This window comes from Rhinichthys klamathensis, unplaced genomic scaffold, assembly GCF_029890125.1.
Source record: "Rhinichthys klamathensis goyatoka isolate OS25496 unplaced genomic scaffold, OSU_Roscu_1.1 h1tg000109l_1, whole genome shotgun sequence".
Taxonomy (NCBI): Eukaryota; Metazoa; Chordata; class Actinopteri; order Cypriniformes; family Leuciscidae; genus Rhinichthys; species Rhinichthys klamathensis.
Window position 1 is genome coordinate 3,196,534 of NW_026606647.1, and position 13,713 is coordinate 3,210,246.

A 13,713-nucleotide genomic window follows, 5' to 3' on the forward strand; every position below is an offset into this window, starting at 1 on the left:
CATAGCTAAAGACATAGCTAAAGCTTATTACTCATCACAAACACTCTGACAAAGCGATGATTGCTGCACCATGATCTCAGACCTTTCACACCTGGTTACTGATACTATCATAGTGTCATGATAGCTGTAGATGATTGTGTAATATGCAATGGTGGCTGTGACACCCAACCGTTGGCTTATCATATTGCCTTTAACTGGAAATGAGAAATGGTCTGACTGTGCTGGGTGTATTGCGTGGGAACCCTGTATGAGTGATCATGAAGAAGTTTAAAGGTAGAGCGAAATGTACTGTACTTTTGTGGCAAATTTTCTCGCAGTTGTTTTCTCCCAGCTCTATCACACTACTTTGCTCCACCTCAAACACACACACTCATAAGTACAAACATATGGTGGAGTTTAGAGTCCTAAAATACATTAGCTGCATTAGCCGCTAGCGCTACAGTGCAGAAGAGTGTGTGCAGATTTTCCAATATCAAAAACTGACGGAAACTCCACTCGCTGTTCTTTTTCCCTTGCAAATCTCAACAATGCAACTCTTCTTCTCTTGGGGGGAAAAAGCCCTGCCATTTCCAAACACTGGCAAAAGTAGATGGAAAAAGGCCATTCATAAATGTGAAAGTTGCAATGTGCCCCACCCTGCTGAAAAGAGCAGAGGTTAACTCACTCTCTACGGCTGCCCAGCCAACCAGATACTGAGGCAGAAACACTCCCGCTGGCAGACTGTGAGAATTACACAGTCTTGACGGATTTTTTTTCAGAGTTTTACTGGAATGTCTGTCCTCAAGTCTCTGCCTCTCCTCTCATTTTCTCACTCCACCAAGGGCAAAGCCTGGGGCTGGGTGTGACACCATTTATCTTAAACTTTTTCTCCGTACCTGTCTAACAGGTAGGGTGTGTGTAAGAGTAAATCTGTGTGTGTGTGTGGGTGTGTGTGTGTGTGTGTGTGTGTGTGTGAAGTGGCTGGCTCCGCCCCCAAACCCCCCTTTCAGTGTGTGTATAAAATCGGTCAGCCAGCTGCAGAGAGACACACAGAGGGACTTTGACTCTCCTTTGTGAGTAACCTCCTCCACTCCACTCCTCTCTTAAAGAGCACTCTCGTACCTCCATCTCAGCAACTAAAAGACACAGGCACCATGGCAAGCACCAGGTCTATCAGCTACAGCATGGGCGGCAGCAGCGGTGGCTCTGTCAGAAAGAGCTACTCCAGCCAGTCAGCCTATGCTGTTCCCGTCGGCTCTAGCAGGGTCAGCTCTGTCAGGAGATCTGGCGTGGGTGCCGGCCCAGGCTTCGGTGCTGGAGGCAGCAGCTACAGCTTCAGCAGCAGCAGCATGGGTGGAGGATATGGTGGTGGTTTTGGTGGAGGTCTCGGTGGAGGCATGGGCTTCATTCCAGCTCCCATCACTGCTGTAACTTACAACCAGAGCCTGTTGACCCCCCTCAACCTGGAAATTGACCCCACGATTCAGGCTGTCCGCACTCAGGAGAAAGAACAAATCAAGACCCTCAACAACCGCTTCGCATCATTCATTGACAAAGTGAGTATTCATGCATTTGTTCTCTCTTATAATGACAATGTCTTTTACATTTTATGCAAATATATGAAATGACATAGCTCTGCACAGTGCCTGGAGTGCATTCAAATGCAGAATTCTCATTTTATTACTAAGTATGACCTTTGAACCAGTGGCTCTTAACACTGAATGCCGCAAGTGTTACTACACACCATAAAAGCTTGCAGCTGTAAAAAATTATAAATTGAGTGACACTTAAATATGTTTTGCCTTGCACAACAGCATTCTTTAAGAATATCTGCAGGCTTTTTTATTAGTTGTAAAAAAATGCATCTGCTTACACCAGAGGCCTGTGTGGTCGTATATTTACTAATTGGGCAGTACAAGCATAGTAGTAGTGTTCAGCAAATAAGATAATGTAAATTCTACAAAATGTTAAACCATTTCCATTAGATCTCTCTCGGTATGGCTTTAGCCTTGGAAAAAAGTCCTCAAAAAACCCATGTGTGGAGCTATCCAAACATGGGTGGAGTTTAGGTAATAACCTAGCAACCATGTGAGTCATAATTACACACATATATAGAGAGTGCTACTAGTATCCAGTGTGTGCATAGTCCAAAGTCTAGACTTTATTACACCGCAAAAAAATCACACAGCTTGTGAAATTGATAGTCATTTTGATCCCTTTGTGCTGTGCATTTTTATTTCACTTAAGTCAGCTGTATGTTACACCCATATTTGGATGCAAACAAACACTTCATAACTTTCGGAGTGAATGTGGACAGAAGACACACCCTAAAGCGCATGCAGTCTACACACACACACCTTTATTTTTTAGTGCCTGTGGGAGAATTTGCAGTAAGCAGTGTGTGACCAGGATGAGTCACCTCGGCCATAGATGCTAGATGCTCTAAACGTTTACCCTGCTTTATAACTTGCTAGTAGGTTACAGGTCAGGTTACCTTTGAGCCTTTTCTGAGGTTTAAGATAACAAGGAAATGTAAATCATTGTTAAATTAAGATTATTAAATCAAGAAGTCTTGAGAAATAGGGCATTAATATTTCGAGAGTACATACTGCAGACATCTAGAAAAAAAAATTAGTAGATTAGCTAGACAGGTGCTGTCAGGTATGGCTGATCTCCAAAGACCACGCACAAAACCTGCCCTAGGGTGTGGCAGGTACGTCTTGTTTCTCTGATGTTGCTGTTTTATCTGTGAAGCAATGCAGGCTTGGGGCGAGGCCATTACTGAAAGTTTTTTTTTCCAGCCTAGGAGTATGTAGCTTGTGTACAGCACTGCCACACCCAGTCAGTCCACTCTCACCTTCCCCTCCCCCTTCCCTCACTTCCCCCTTCAGGAAAAAAATACCAGCTTAAATGACTCATCATGACCATTTATATTCCCTTAAACAATGCTTCCAGAGAGCATACACAAAGAGACTTAAAGAGCCAGCACTACAAAGGAGGCATACAAGCCAGACTCCCCTTCATTCAGTCATTTTTTTTTTTTTTCAGAATGCAATCTTCCTCAACTACGTTTAACACCCATTTAAGGAGCTTGACGGTAAAAATCATAAACAAAAACATCATTAATGTCTTACTTTTCCCCCCCAGGTGCGCTTCTTGGAACAGCAGAACAAGATGCTGGAGACCAAATGGAGTCTCCTCCAAGAACAGACCACCACCCGCTCTAACATCGATGCCATGTTTGAGGCCTACATTTCTAACCTGCGCAGACAGCTCGATGGCTTGGGAAATGAGAAGGTTAAGCTGGAAGGAGAGTTGAAGAACATGCAGGGCCTGGTTGAGGACTTCAAGAACAAGTGAGTGAAGTTGTAATTTTGAAGGTGAATAATTTAACCGATAAAACACTGAGAACAGAATTGATTTACTTACATTTTCCCATCTCTTAACAGATACGAAGATGAGATCAACAAGCGTGCTTCCGTAGAGAATGAGTTTGTCCTGCTCAAGAAGGTAATGACCATTCATATTTTTGAATGGGTGGGGGTTATCTTCCTTTTTCACTGCATTAAGCTTTTTTTTTCCGTCTTATTTTGTAACAGCAATGGGGTATAATGTCCTCTCATTTTTTTTTCAGGATGTTGATTCAGCCTACATGAACAAGGTTGAGCTTGAGGCCAAGGTTGATGCTCTTCAAGATGAGATCAACTTCCTCAGGGCAGTCTATGAGGCTGTAAGTTCAATTCTGTTGTGTTTGGCCAACAAAAGCTACATAGCATATAGTACTGCTGCTTTGTTATGGCGTGCAATTTACAGATTGTTTGGTCTGGGTTTGCAGGAACTGCGTGAGCTCCAGTCTCAGATCAAGGACACGTCAGTTGTTGTAGAGATGGACAACAGCAGAAACCTGGACATGGACTCAATTGTGGCTGAAGTTCGTGCTCAGTATGAGGACATTGCAAACCGCAGCCGTGCCGAGGCAGAGAGCTGGTACAAACAGAAGGTGGGTCAAGCTCTTATAGGTTCAACTCTTGAAGCCCACCTCATCTGTAGCTACGTAACTACTCATTGTCTCAATATGTGTTACAGTTCGAGGAGATGCAGTCCTCTGCTGGTCAATACGGTGAGGACCTCCGCTCAACCAAGGCTGAGATTGCTGATCTCAACCGTATGATCTCCCGCCTGCAGAATGAGATTGATGCCGTCAAGGGACAAGTAATGATGAGCAAGGATTGATACAAAAATATTTCACATTCTGTTTATGTGAAAAAGCTGACTTTATGTACGTTGTTGTCATTTTAGCGTACCAACTTGGAGGCTCAGATCGCTGAGGCTGAGGAGCGTGGAGAGTTGGCAGTGAAGGACGCCAAGCTCCGCATCAAGGAGCTTGAGGAAGCCCTCCAGAGGGCCAAGCAAGACATGGCCCGCCAGGTGCGTGAGTACCAGGAACTCATGAACGTCAAATTGGCCCTGGACATTGAGATCGCCACCTACAGGAAGCTGTTGGAGGGAGAGGAGAACAGGTAGGAAGTGTTAAAAAAGTGTTTCTCTGATATTTACACTCTCAGAACTTTTCCACCAACCTCTGGGTGTTGAAAAACATCACTAAGCAAATCTGTCATATTCTTTACTCAGACTGACCAGCGGTGGATCTTCAGCCACCATTCATGTGCAGCAGACCTCTGGAAGTCTGTCATCTGGTAAGTAAATCTTCCTCAATCGCTCTCAATCAATCCACCTTTTTTATCTTATTCTCCAGGTCATGTCGGTATGTTTCTGAACCTTCATTCTCTTGCAGGTTTCTCTGGTAGTGGCTCTGGATTTGGCTATGGTGGCGGTTTTAGCAGTGGTTCAGGATTCGGAGGTGGTTCAGGATACAGTGGGGGTTCAGGATATGGTGGCAGCTCCATCAGCAAAACCAGCTCTGTCAGCAGCAGACGCTATTAAGGAGAAGCCCTCCAACCCAACCTAACCAAGCGTCCCACATTCCTTACCTGCAACCAGATCACTTCAAACCTTTCTTCAACTCAAACCATCTTTGGTGCTATATTCTAGCCAGACAGCTATCCCCTATTAATGAGGAGATGAGGACAATGATTTCTAAAAACAAAATATGTTTTAGGTTATTCTGTGCGTTGATGGTAGTGACCCTTAACCAATAATCTATTGTCTGGTGGTATCACTACCATTTTAAATCATCAACGCAACTACACTTAAATGACACCAGGAAGAATTTAATGGAGAATCAGTATTCCCAGCCACTGAATTTTTATTTCTGCACTGGTATGTATGGGGAAAGAGAAACTTGAATGAAATACTCATAGAAACCACTGAAGTGAATTAGGCCTTAAACCAACAATAGGATTTCAAGTCTCATTAGCATGACCACAAGCATTATCATGGTTTTACTGGATCAGGGATGTGTTATACAGGTCCTGAAAGTCCTGGTTGAACGTTTTGTGCTGTGTTACAACTCCCTGCTGTATTTTAGTTGACTAATATGTTGACTAATATTGACTAATACTAGTTTAGTTGACAGTGTCAGTTTACCGATTTGCTATAAAAACATGACCTACAACCTGTAACTGATGACAATGACTTGTGGGCTACCAAAGTCCAGCTACCTCACATTCAAGGAAGATCGGTTACAGCAAAAAATAGGCACAATGGCATTTCTGGTGACCATCCCTCCTTAACTTTGAGGACTTGCTGAGTGGGAAGCTGAGAGCTCCATTTACTGTGTGGTGACTGTACTACCTTACACTTTCCCCAGTATTCAAACTGCTTCCAGAGCATATTTTACAATCCCTGTTATAAATGGAAAAATGCAACAACACTGAAATCATGTTCAACCAGATTTATTTTGTATTGATTGACTTGACACCAACTTCTAAATACAATAAATCTGAGACCACAAGTTTTGCCTTGCTTTGTTTTTCACTGCTTTTTTTGTTTGGGTCCCTTACATTTTCAAATCATCAAAAAGCTGCATATGGCTTAAAATTAGACAATGGAACCACCAAGAAACTATAAATAGTAAAAGATATTTAAACAGATATATATATATATATTTTAAGTTGTTGATATATATTTTCACTTATGTTGGCCTTAAACTATGATGATGACACTTGGCTCTATTTCCTCAATTAGTCTTCATTAAAATCCTGCCAAACATGTTAAGCATCTTGCAAGGCAGAACTTACTTATTGCAACCATTACAAACTCCCTTATTCTTAATACTCTTAAAACACTAGGTTAGTTCATTTTCAAGATATAGTTTTAGCCACGTTAACTTCGTCCCACTTTCCTTTATGAAGCCAAATTTTGATGTCTAAAAATTCTCTTTTAACCCTTTCATGCATAGTGGACAGCTATTCAAAAAGCCATTTTCTTGAGTATGCATAGGTTTTGATGGCATTGCACATCAACCACTACAGTGGACACTAGTGCATCTATACACTGTCACCAAGTGGCAAGCCGTTGTATGTGGATTTTATTTCTCCAAACCAAGATGTATGACAGCTGACTTGCTCCGGAAAATCCATATATTCCTTCTTTCCTAGGAGGCACTTGCAGGTAAAAAAAAAAAAAGTTGTAACATCCATGGAGTCATATAATTGTTACATTTTCCAAGTATTGATTTTAGATTGGGAGGAAATTCTGATTAATCATCTGTCCACTAAATTGGACATCATCCTTCACTAGCTATATTTCAGATACAATAATACATATTACTTGTAATGTGTTACATGAGATTGAAAACACCTGATCACCTTTTACACAGTCTGAAAACATCAATAGATCAATGTAGATTTTCTCTGAGAGGAGAGCTATGGTAGAAATTTGTCCATTTTGTACATAATTTGAATTATCAGCTAATGGGAGCTAATATAGCTTGGGAGCATAAGCTTTTTCTACATAGTCTGAGTTTGGTTTTCACATGATTTTATATAATTGTATTCATTGTCTTGTTAAATACACTCAGTATTACTATTTTATTATGTTACAGTATATCTTCAGTCAAAAACAAAAGCACACTGTTTTAAAATTATCTTGTTCAAATCTCGTTTTTCATGCCCTAAGAGCAATAAAAACACAGAGAAAAAAATTTAAAGGGTTAATGAACCTTTCCAGGAACTCTTTGTACAACTGCATTGCAAAATTCACCTCTTAACATTTCTCAATATTCATCAAACGTCATATTTCATGTGGAAAATTGGGATGAAATATTTCTATAGTGAAGTTGAACAAATTTCAAGCCATAAATTATTTTTCTTTGGTCTACAGTTGCTGTGGTATGTAGACATTGTTATCTGGGTTTTCAGTATTTGTTGCAGGGTCCTGGGAATGTGCTGGAAACTCATTGCCCTGTACCTCTTGGGTCGCGGTTCTATAGACACAAATATATGTCAGAATTGCTACCCCAATAACAGTTGTGAGAACACCTGCAACAATTGGTGCCGGATCCGGAGGATTGTAAACTGCAAAAGACAAACAGAAGTAAACATCAAAGTATGGCAAAGTCAGGACAACATTTAGGGACACAGTCAAAGTTACATTTTAAACCAAAGGACCTTTCCAGTGTGGCGGAAATGAATATTGTGGCAAACATTGTTAAAACTTTGTTTAACCTATCAGTCCTTAAGAAGTGACCTGCTCCATCAAAAATAAAACAGCTTTTATTAGGTTACTGATATGACAGGGGTCTTGAAAGAAAGAACTTCATTCTTTAGGTGTTATTTTTAATTATGTAAAAATGACAAATTAGTAGCTCAGCACTGACCCCTGGTGTTTGTTCTTTAAAATTCTACATTAAACATAGATTGCAGATCAAGAGCATGACTAGACGCAAAAAAACTGCTGAAACAAAGTAATTCATGTTAGTTATCATGGATTAAAAAGTTAGTTGTTTATAGGCACTCACTGTAAATGAAGACTGTATTGCTGGGCTGAGACATAGGTTTAATTTTTGAAGAATAAAGTTGGTATACACAATCATATTCTCCAGCCACTTTGTCATACTGTGTGATAGACGCAGAGGTGCCTGGATTTATGTACATTTCTCTAAAACCAGTACCATCCTTTCTAAACACGATGTACCCCTAAACAGGAAAGAAAAGACTATTGTAAAGAAAACTGCTGCATATGTTCCAGAAACAATATTTGCAATGTAATTATAAAACAATTCAGTGTAACAGTACAAGTGTGAATGGGGTGAGTTACATAGTCTCTTGGTTTTAAATAAGCTGAGTCAATGGAGCAGGAGATTTCCACATTTTGTTTATCCCTGACATACAATTTAGGGACAGGACCGTAAGTCATCACAGACAGTTTAGGAGGGGGCAATGCATCTGGCAAAGAGGAGAGTGGAAGAAAGACATTTATTAGAAAGGTACAAAGTATGCGGGAATTAGTCAGACCACATGAATTGGTGTTTTGTGGCTTTTGGACCATTTTTATAAAGCCATACATAAGCTTATATGCTAGGTAGTGTACTCGTAAAAGTCAACATAATTAACCTTTAGCTGATATACAGGACACATACATTAAAATTTGCATTAAAAAAAACTCTCTCTTCTGGGAAGATGGGGCAAAATGTTGATGATTCATCTTGCACTACACATATTTTTGTCCAGGTTTACCCCTCTAATAGTACTAGCAAGCAAATTATGGTTCATGAAAACATTTCATGGGGTCTTTAAAACATTTTCGGGTAAAATGACATTGCATTTTTTTTATTATTAATCTCAATCTGTCTCACCTGAACAAACTATGTAGAGAATGCCTCCCTTTTTGCACAATTCAATTTCATTCATTGGGCAATCTCTGGTCTTTTCTTCTTTCCCACTGCATCTGATACCCCCGATTGTGTTTGAGAAATGCCGGTTGTTTTCCAAAATCCTCTTCCACTCCAGCACATGCCCACATCCTAGTTCCCTGCACACCACTTTAGCCGTAGCAATAGCGGCAGATGCATCGGCTACGGTATCAACTTCCTTCTGACAAACCGGTTCCCACTTGCCTTTGAGCTTGACATCCAGGTATCCCAGACAGCTTTCTCCACGATCTTGCTCCCAGAGGCGAACCGGAAGCTCTTCTAATGGAGCACAAGGGAAGACAATGCACCATGTCTTTAGAAAACATAGGTGCACTTGAAATGTGTATAAACACATGGGAAAGGAAATCTCAGGACAATATTATCTAAACTATGCTATCCATATTAATTTTACAGTTTAATACTCTCTTTAATTCATTTTTATATTTATCCTAAAGAGGTTTAGAATAAATATCCTGAGCTCCATTAAAGGAGAACTCCGGCGCAAAATGAACCTTTGGTCTAATAAAACATTGGTACCTAGTCAACCGTTCTCTGAGATTTGTTTTCATGATAATCGAATGTAAAGAGTTTTATCTCTAAAAACTGTTTAGCGTATAACGCTAGTAATGGGGGCATATAATAAGTAAAAAGAAATCGCTAGTTAATACCACTAACAAGGCTCAAAATAGCCCCACACGAACACAGTAACATAATGAGGGTCCCTACATGTAAAACGAAGCATTGGGAACTTTGTAAGTGTACAGACCGTTTAATAAGAAGATAAAGACAGTCCACTTTGTGTATACAGACAGGAGCCATCTTTGGAAAACAGTCTCGACTAATCAAACCACGAACGACGTGCTAAGTGAGCTGAACTGTATGAAGTTCAGTGAACTTCTGAACTGTATGAATGGCGTTCGTGGTTTGATTAGTCGAGACTGTTTTCCAAAGATGGCTCCTGTCTGTATACACGAAGTGGACTGTCTTTATCTTTATCTTCGTATTAAACGGTCTGTACACTTACAAAGTTCTCAATGCTTCGTTTTGCATGTAGGGACCCTCATTATGTTACTGTCTTCGTGTGGGTACCAATGTTTTATTAGACCAAAGGTTCATTTTGCGCCGGAGTTCTCCTTTAAGTCTTCTGAGTCAATCTTTGGACCGTGTGTGTGTACATAAGCACACATATTAACTCTCATTCATACAAAGAAATGCATTGCTTCTCTGTACCTGGAAAGGCTTGCTCAATGTTAGACTGCAGTGAATGCAAAACTTTTCCACTGTACAACATCTCCATAGTGCAGACAAACTCTATTTGGACGACTGCATTCGTCTGTCTTAAATAGATACTAGTGCCATCTGTGAGAAACACCGAACCAGCGAAGGTCCAGTTGGTTCCGGGTGTGACAGGGAGGATGCGGTAATACAGACTCAATGTGAAGTTTGTGACTGGACCAGCGGTTGAATTACAGTACACAGTGTAATTCCCACCCACAAGAAAGAGATTGGGGTGCAAAGACACTTTGGGAGGAGGGAGGGCAGCTGGTAAAGGGAAACAGAGACAAATAGAGTGACATTTCAGTAGAAATTTTCTAATATATTTTGTAAAAACACACTTATCTATGCATAATCAAACTTACATACGACCAAGGGAACAGTGTTACTGAATTCAGAATAAGAATTCTTCAGTTCAGTTCGAGTGGATTGGTACCAGCACACCATTTTCCCTTCGTACTTGGCTATTGCGGGGATATTGAAACCCACTGAAGTCGGATATTTGACGACCTCAGAGGTCACCCAGGGTTCTGTGGTCTCTGGGGTCTGTGAGGAGCTTTCCAGCTTGCCCACAGACACAGTTAGAGGATACGGAGCACCGCTAGGGGCGTCACAGGAAACATGTAATAAAGTGTTTAGCACAATATTACTTTCATTCACCCAGTATGTGAACTTGAGTTTAGGGGCTGGAACAGATGCTAGAGGTGAGAGACAGAATGAGAAAGGAACAGAAAAAGAAAAGGGAGGACAATACATATTAATGCAATATTGGACCAGAATTTATAGTTTTTCATTTAGTTAATGTGTGCTTGTTCATTTCAAATCAATCAGCAAACTGCATAATCATGGGATTTGTTTTTATTTAGTGTTAGGATTTTATGTTGCACTGACCTTAACAGGCCATTTGAAGTCACACATACACTACGGTTCAAAAGTTTGGGTATTTTGGAAAAGAAGAGAAAATAAATTACTTTCATCAAGGACATTGATCAGTAAATACAGAAAATGTTACAAAAGATTTCTATTTCAAATAAATGCTGTGCATTTGAGCTTTCTATTCATCAAAGAATCCTGAAAAGAAAAATTTATCAGTTTCCACCGAAATATTAAGCAGCACATCTGCTTAAGCACTAAATCAGCACATGAAAGATCATGCAACACTGAAGACTGCAGTAATCAGCTTTTAAAATTTCAAAATATGTTAAAATAAAAAAAGAGGTATTAGTAATTGTAATAGAGACTTCTTTCAAACACATTTTAAATTATGATCGACCCAAACCGTTGAACTGTAGTGTAGTTGCACAATAAAAAGAGAACCTGCATAAGTTAGTGCAGGCATGATGAACTTAACATTATGAATACTGTTATTTATCAGACTTTATGATCATTCACATTTTTACACATTTATGTAGCAACTTTTTAGGCTTTTAAGTTGGTGAGAATTCAGCACTTCTATAAACAGCATGACATATGCAAGATTATGTGACCTGTCACCTGAATAGAAAACAAAATTGCCATTCTTCCCTTGTACTGACCATATAATATGTGTGCTTCTGCCTCTGTGCAGGAGTAGGTTATTCAGGTGAAATGATTCTTACCCTGGGACACTGTGATTCTCACACACATTATCCAGCACACCACAGCTAGCACTATGAAGAAAGAGCGATTGCAATATACTGTGAAAAACAGGACTTCCCAAATTTAAGTACATGAAATGTGCAAGTTTCAACATTTTATACATGGGGGAAACAAACAACAAGACATTATTTAAACCCCCCAAAAATATTTAAACCCTTAATATAGTTTTAGACTACTGGTTGAAAATATATTTTTACTTTACAAAAGTATATTATTATGAGTCAAACAAACTCAAGATTTAGAGGAGTACTGTTTTCAACACTTATGGCTTAATTGGCTAAACTGACTGGTCTCCATCTAAACAGTCCTGCTAACTGGAATGCAAATGTTATTAGCTCAAGCATGGGGACGTATGATGATATTTTCAGAATCAATAATAGTGCCAGCTCTATCTATCAAGCCAGTTCTCTTCTAATAAATGCAAATACATTGTATATCTTGTTGCAGAAAGAAATGGGGGAGAATAATGCAAGTTCACTGGGTAGCCCTGACATCAAATTTATACCATTAGTTGCAAATGTAATGAACTGAAAACAACAATCGTTAACTGGAAATCAGAGCTACATGTTATTGCGTTAATTAGCTCAATTTAATTAAATGTTCCACTGATGGACAATGTACTGCAATGCAATGAGATGAGCAAGATTTACTTTAAAAACATCAGGAAAATGAAATAAACACTTACCTCTTGTGTTGGGGAGAAACATCCTGACAGGTAAATGTACCAGTAAATGAAACTGTGACAATGCGAATGAAAACTTAAATCCACAACAAAGCTGAGCAAAAATACCCACCTGGCGAAACACTGCATTGAGTAACTAACAGGAAGTCCACCAACAAAAAAAAGAGGATATTGACCCCCAAAAAAGGATGTGACAGTTTTTTTTTTATTTACTGTAAAATAACCTTTTAGTCCACTATATACTGTGTGAAATATATTCACAATAATTCTATTTAAAATATATTTTTTATTTTTGTATTATATTTCATCTGTTTATTTCTTTTAGTTTTGCATTAGGATGATAAAGGCTTAAATAAATCACCAAGAACAGTGTTATTTGCACACTTGAAATTTTTAGATTTTTTTCCCAGCACAATTCACTTACATTTTCACATTAGCCATAACTTATATTTATACCTCTGTCCATACAATAGAAAATTGATCGCATCATATTTCTTTTTAAATTGTATACCCCTGCACATTCCCACATTCTGCTTGTCTTTTATTTCAAATCGAATCCTTTTTCTTTGTAATACTGGGTGCACAGTATTTCTCTCCCCTTGTTGATGAAGATCTTGTCACTACAAAAGTGATTCCAAAGCACGTCCTTTAAAAGCCAAACTTAGACAGAGGCCTCTGCTTAACCTGAGTGACCCGGTTAGATCTCTAATCCTGCATGGCTTTACTGCTGCTCTTAGGATGGTTGTGTTGTATAACTGTGAGAGAGCAGATTACAGACTGTTCAGTCACATTTGTCCCTGGCGTTCTGTCAGAGATCCACACAGGTGGAAGAGAGCTAGTGTGAGAAAAAGCCTAATAAGACCATTTTTGTGTACTACAGGATACATAGTTTATTAAATCATATTTACAGCATCTTACAATAGATCATACATATTTACAAACATAATACATGATCAAGTCAGTCATGATAGCATTTTGTTAGAGTTCACACTGTATAAAACCTCTAAATGTTCATTTTATTAGCAGCTGAATTACGTCTGCACGTCTGCTGTGGGATAATTTTGCAAATATGGAATCCACAGCATTTAAATATATAATTGTGTAGATAAGCTATGGTTAATTTGTTGTTGTTTTTTAATTATATGTTAGTGATGGACTATGCCTAATTAAATTGTTCAATATATGAACTGAAATATTTATAGCACAATTCAGTTCTGATTATGTAGGTGTTTATTTAAATACATAATGCAGAATACATTTAGGAACTATCATATATTGCAAGATATCATCCAATCAGATATCTTAAACTGTTTGCTTAAGCCTT

At 39.1% G+C, this 13,713-nt stretch overlaps 2 protein-coding genes across 2 annotated transcripts; one reads left to right on the forward strand and one right to left on the reverse strand.

Annotated features, from left to right (window-relative positions):
- The first annotated feature begins 1,016 nt into the window (after positions 1–1,016).
- Positions 1,017–5,894, forward strand: krt4 (keratin 4). Its single transcript, XM_056253919.1, has 9 exons — positions 1,017–1,535; positions 3,127–3,335; positions 3,429–3,489; positions 3,614–3,709; positions 3,815–3,979; positions 4,066–4,191; positions 4,279–4,499; positions 4,612–4,676; positions 4,775–5,894. The coding sequence occupies exons 1-9, from the start codon at positions 1,134–1,136 to the stop codon at positions 4,921–4,923; spliced, it is 1,494 nt and encodes a 497-aa protein (XP_056109894.1). The 5' UTR covers positions 1,017–1,133; the 3' UTR covers positions 4,924–5,894.
- Positions 5,895–8,723: 2,829 nt separating this feature from the next.
- On the reverse strand, positions 8,724–12,495 carry si:dkey-195m11.11 (uncharacterized). Its single transcript, XM_056254021.1, has 5 exons — positions 12,393–12,495; positions 11,668–11,718; positions 10,435–10,767; positions 10,025–10,336; positions 8,724–9,073 (listed from the first exon to the last, which is right to left on the reverse strand). The coding sequence occupies exons 1-5, from the start codon at positions 12,412–12,414 to the stop codon at positions 8,724–8,726; spliced, it is 1,068 nt and encodes a 355-aa protein (XP_056109996.1). The 5' UTR covers positions 12,415–12,495.
- Positions 12,496–13,713: the final 1,218 nt, after the last annotated feature.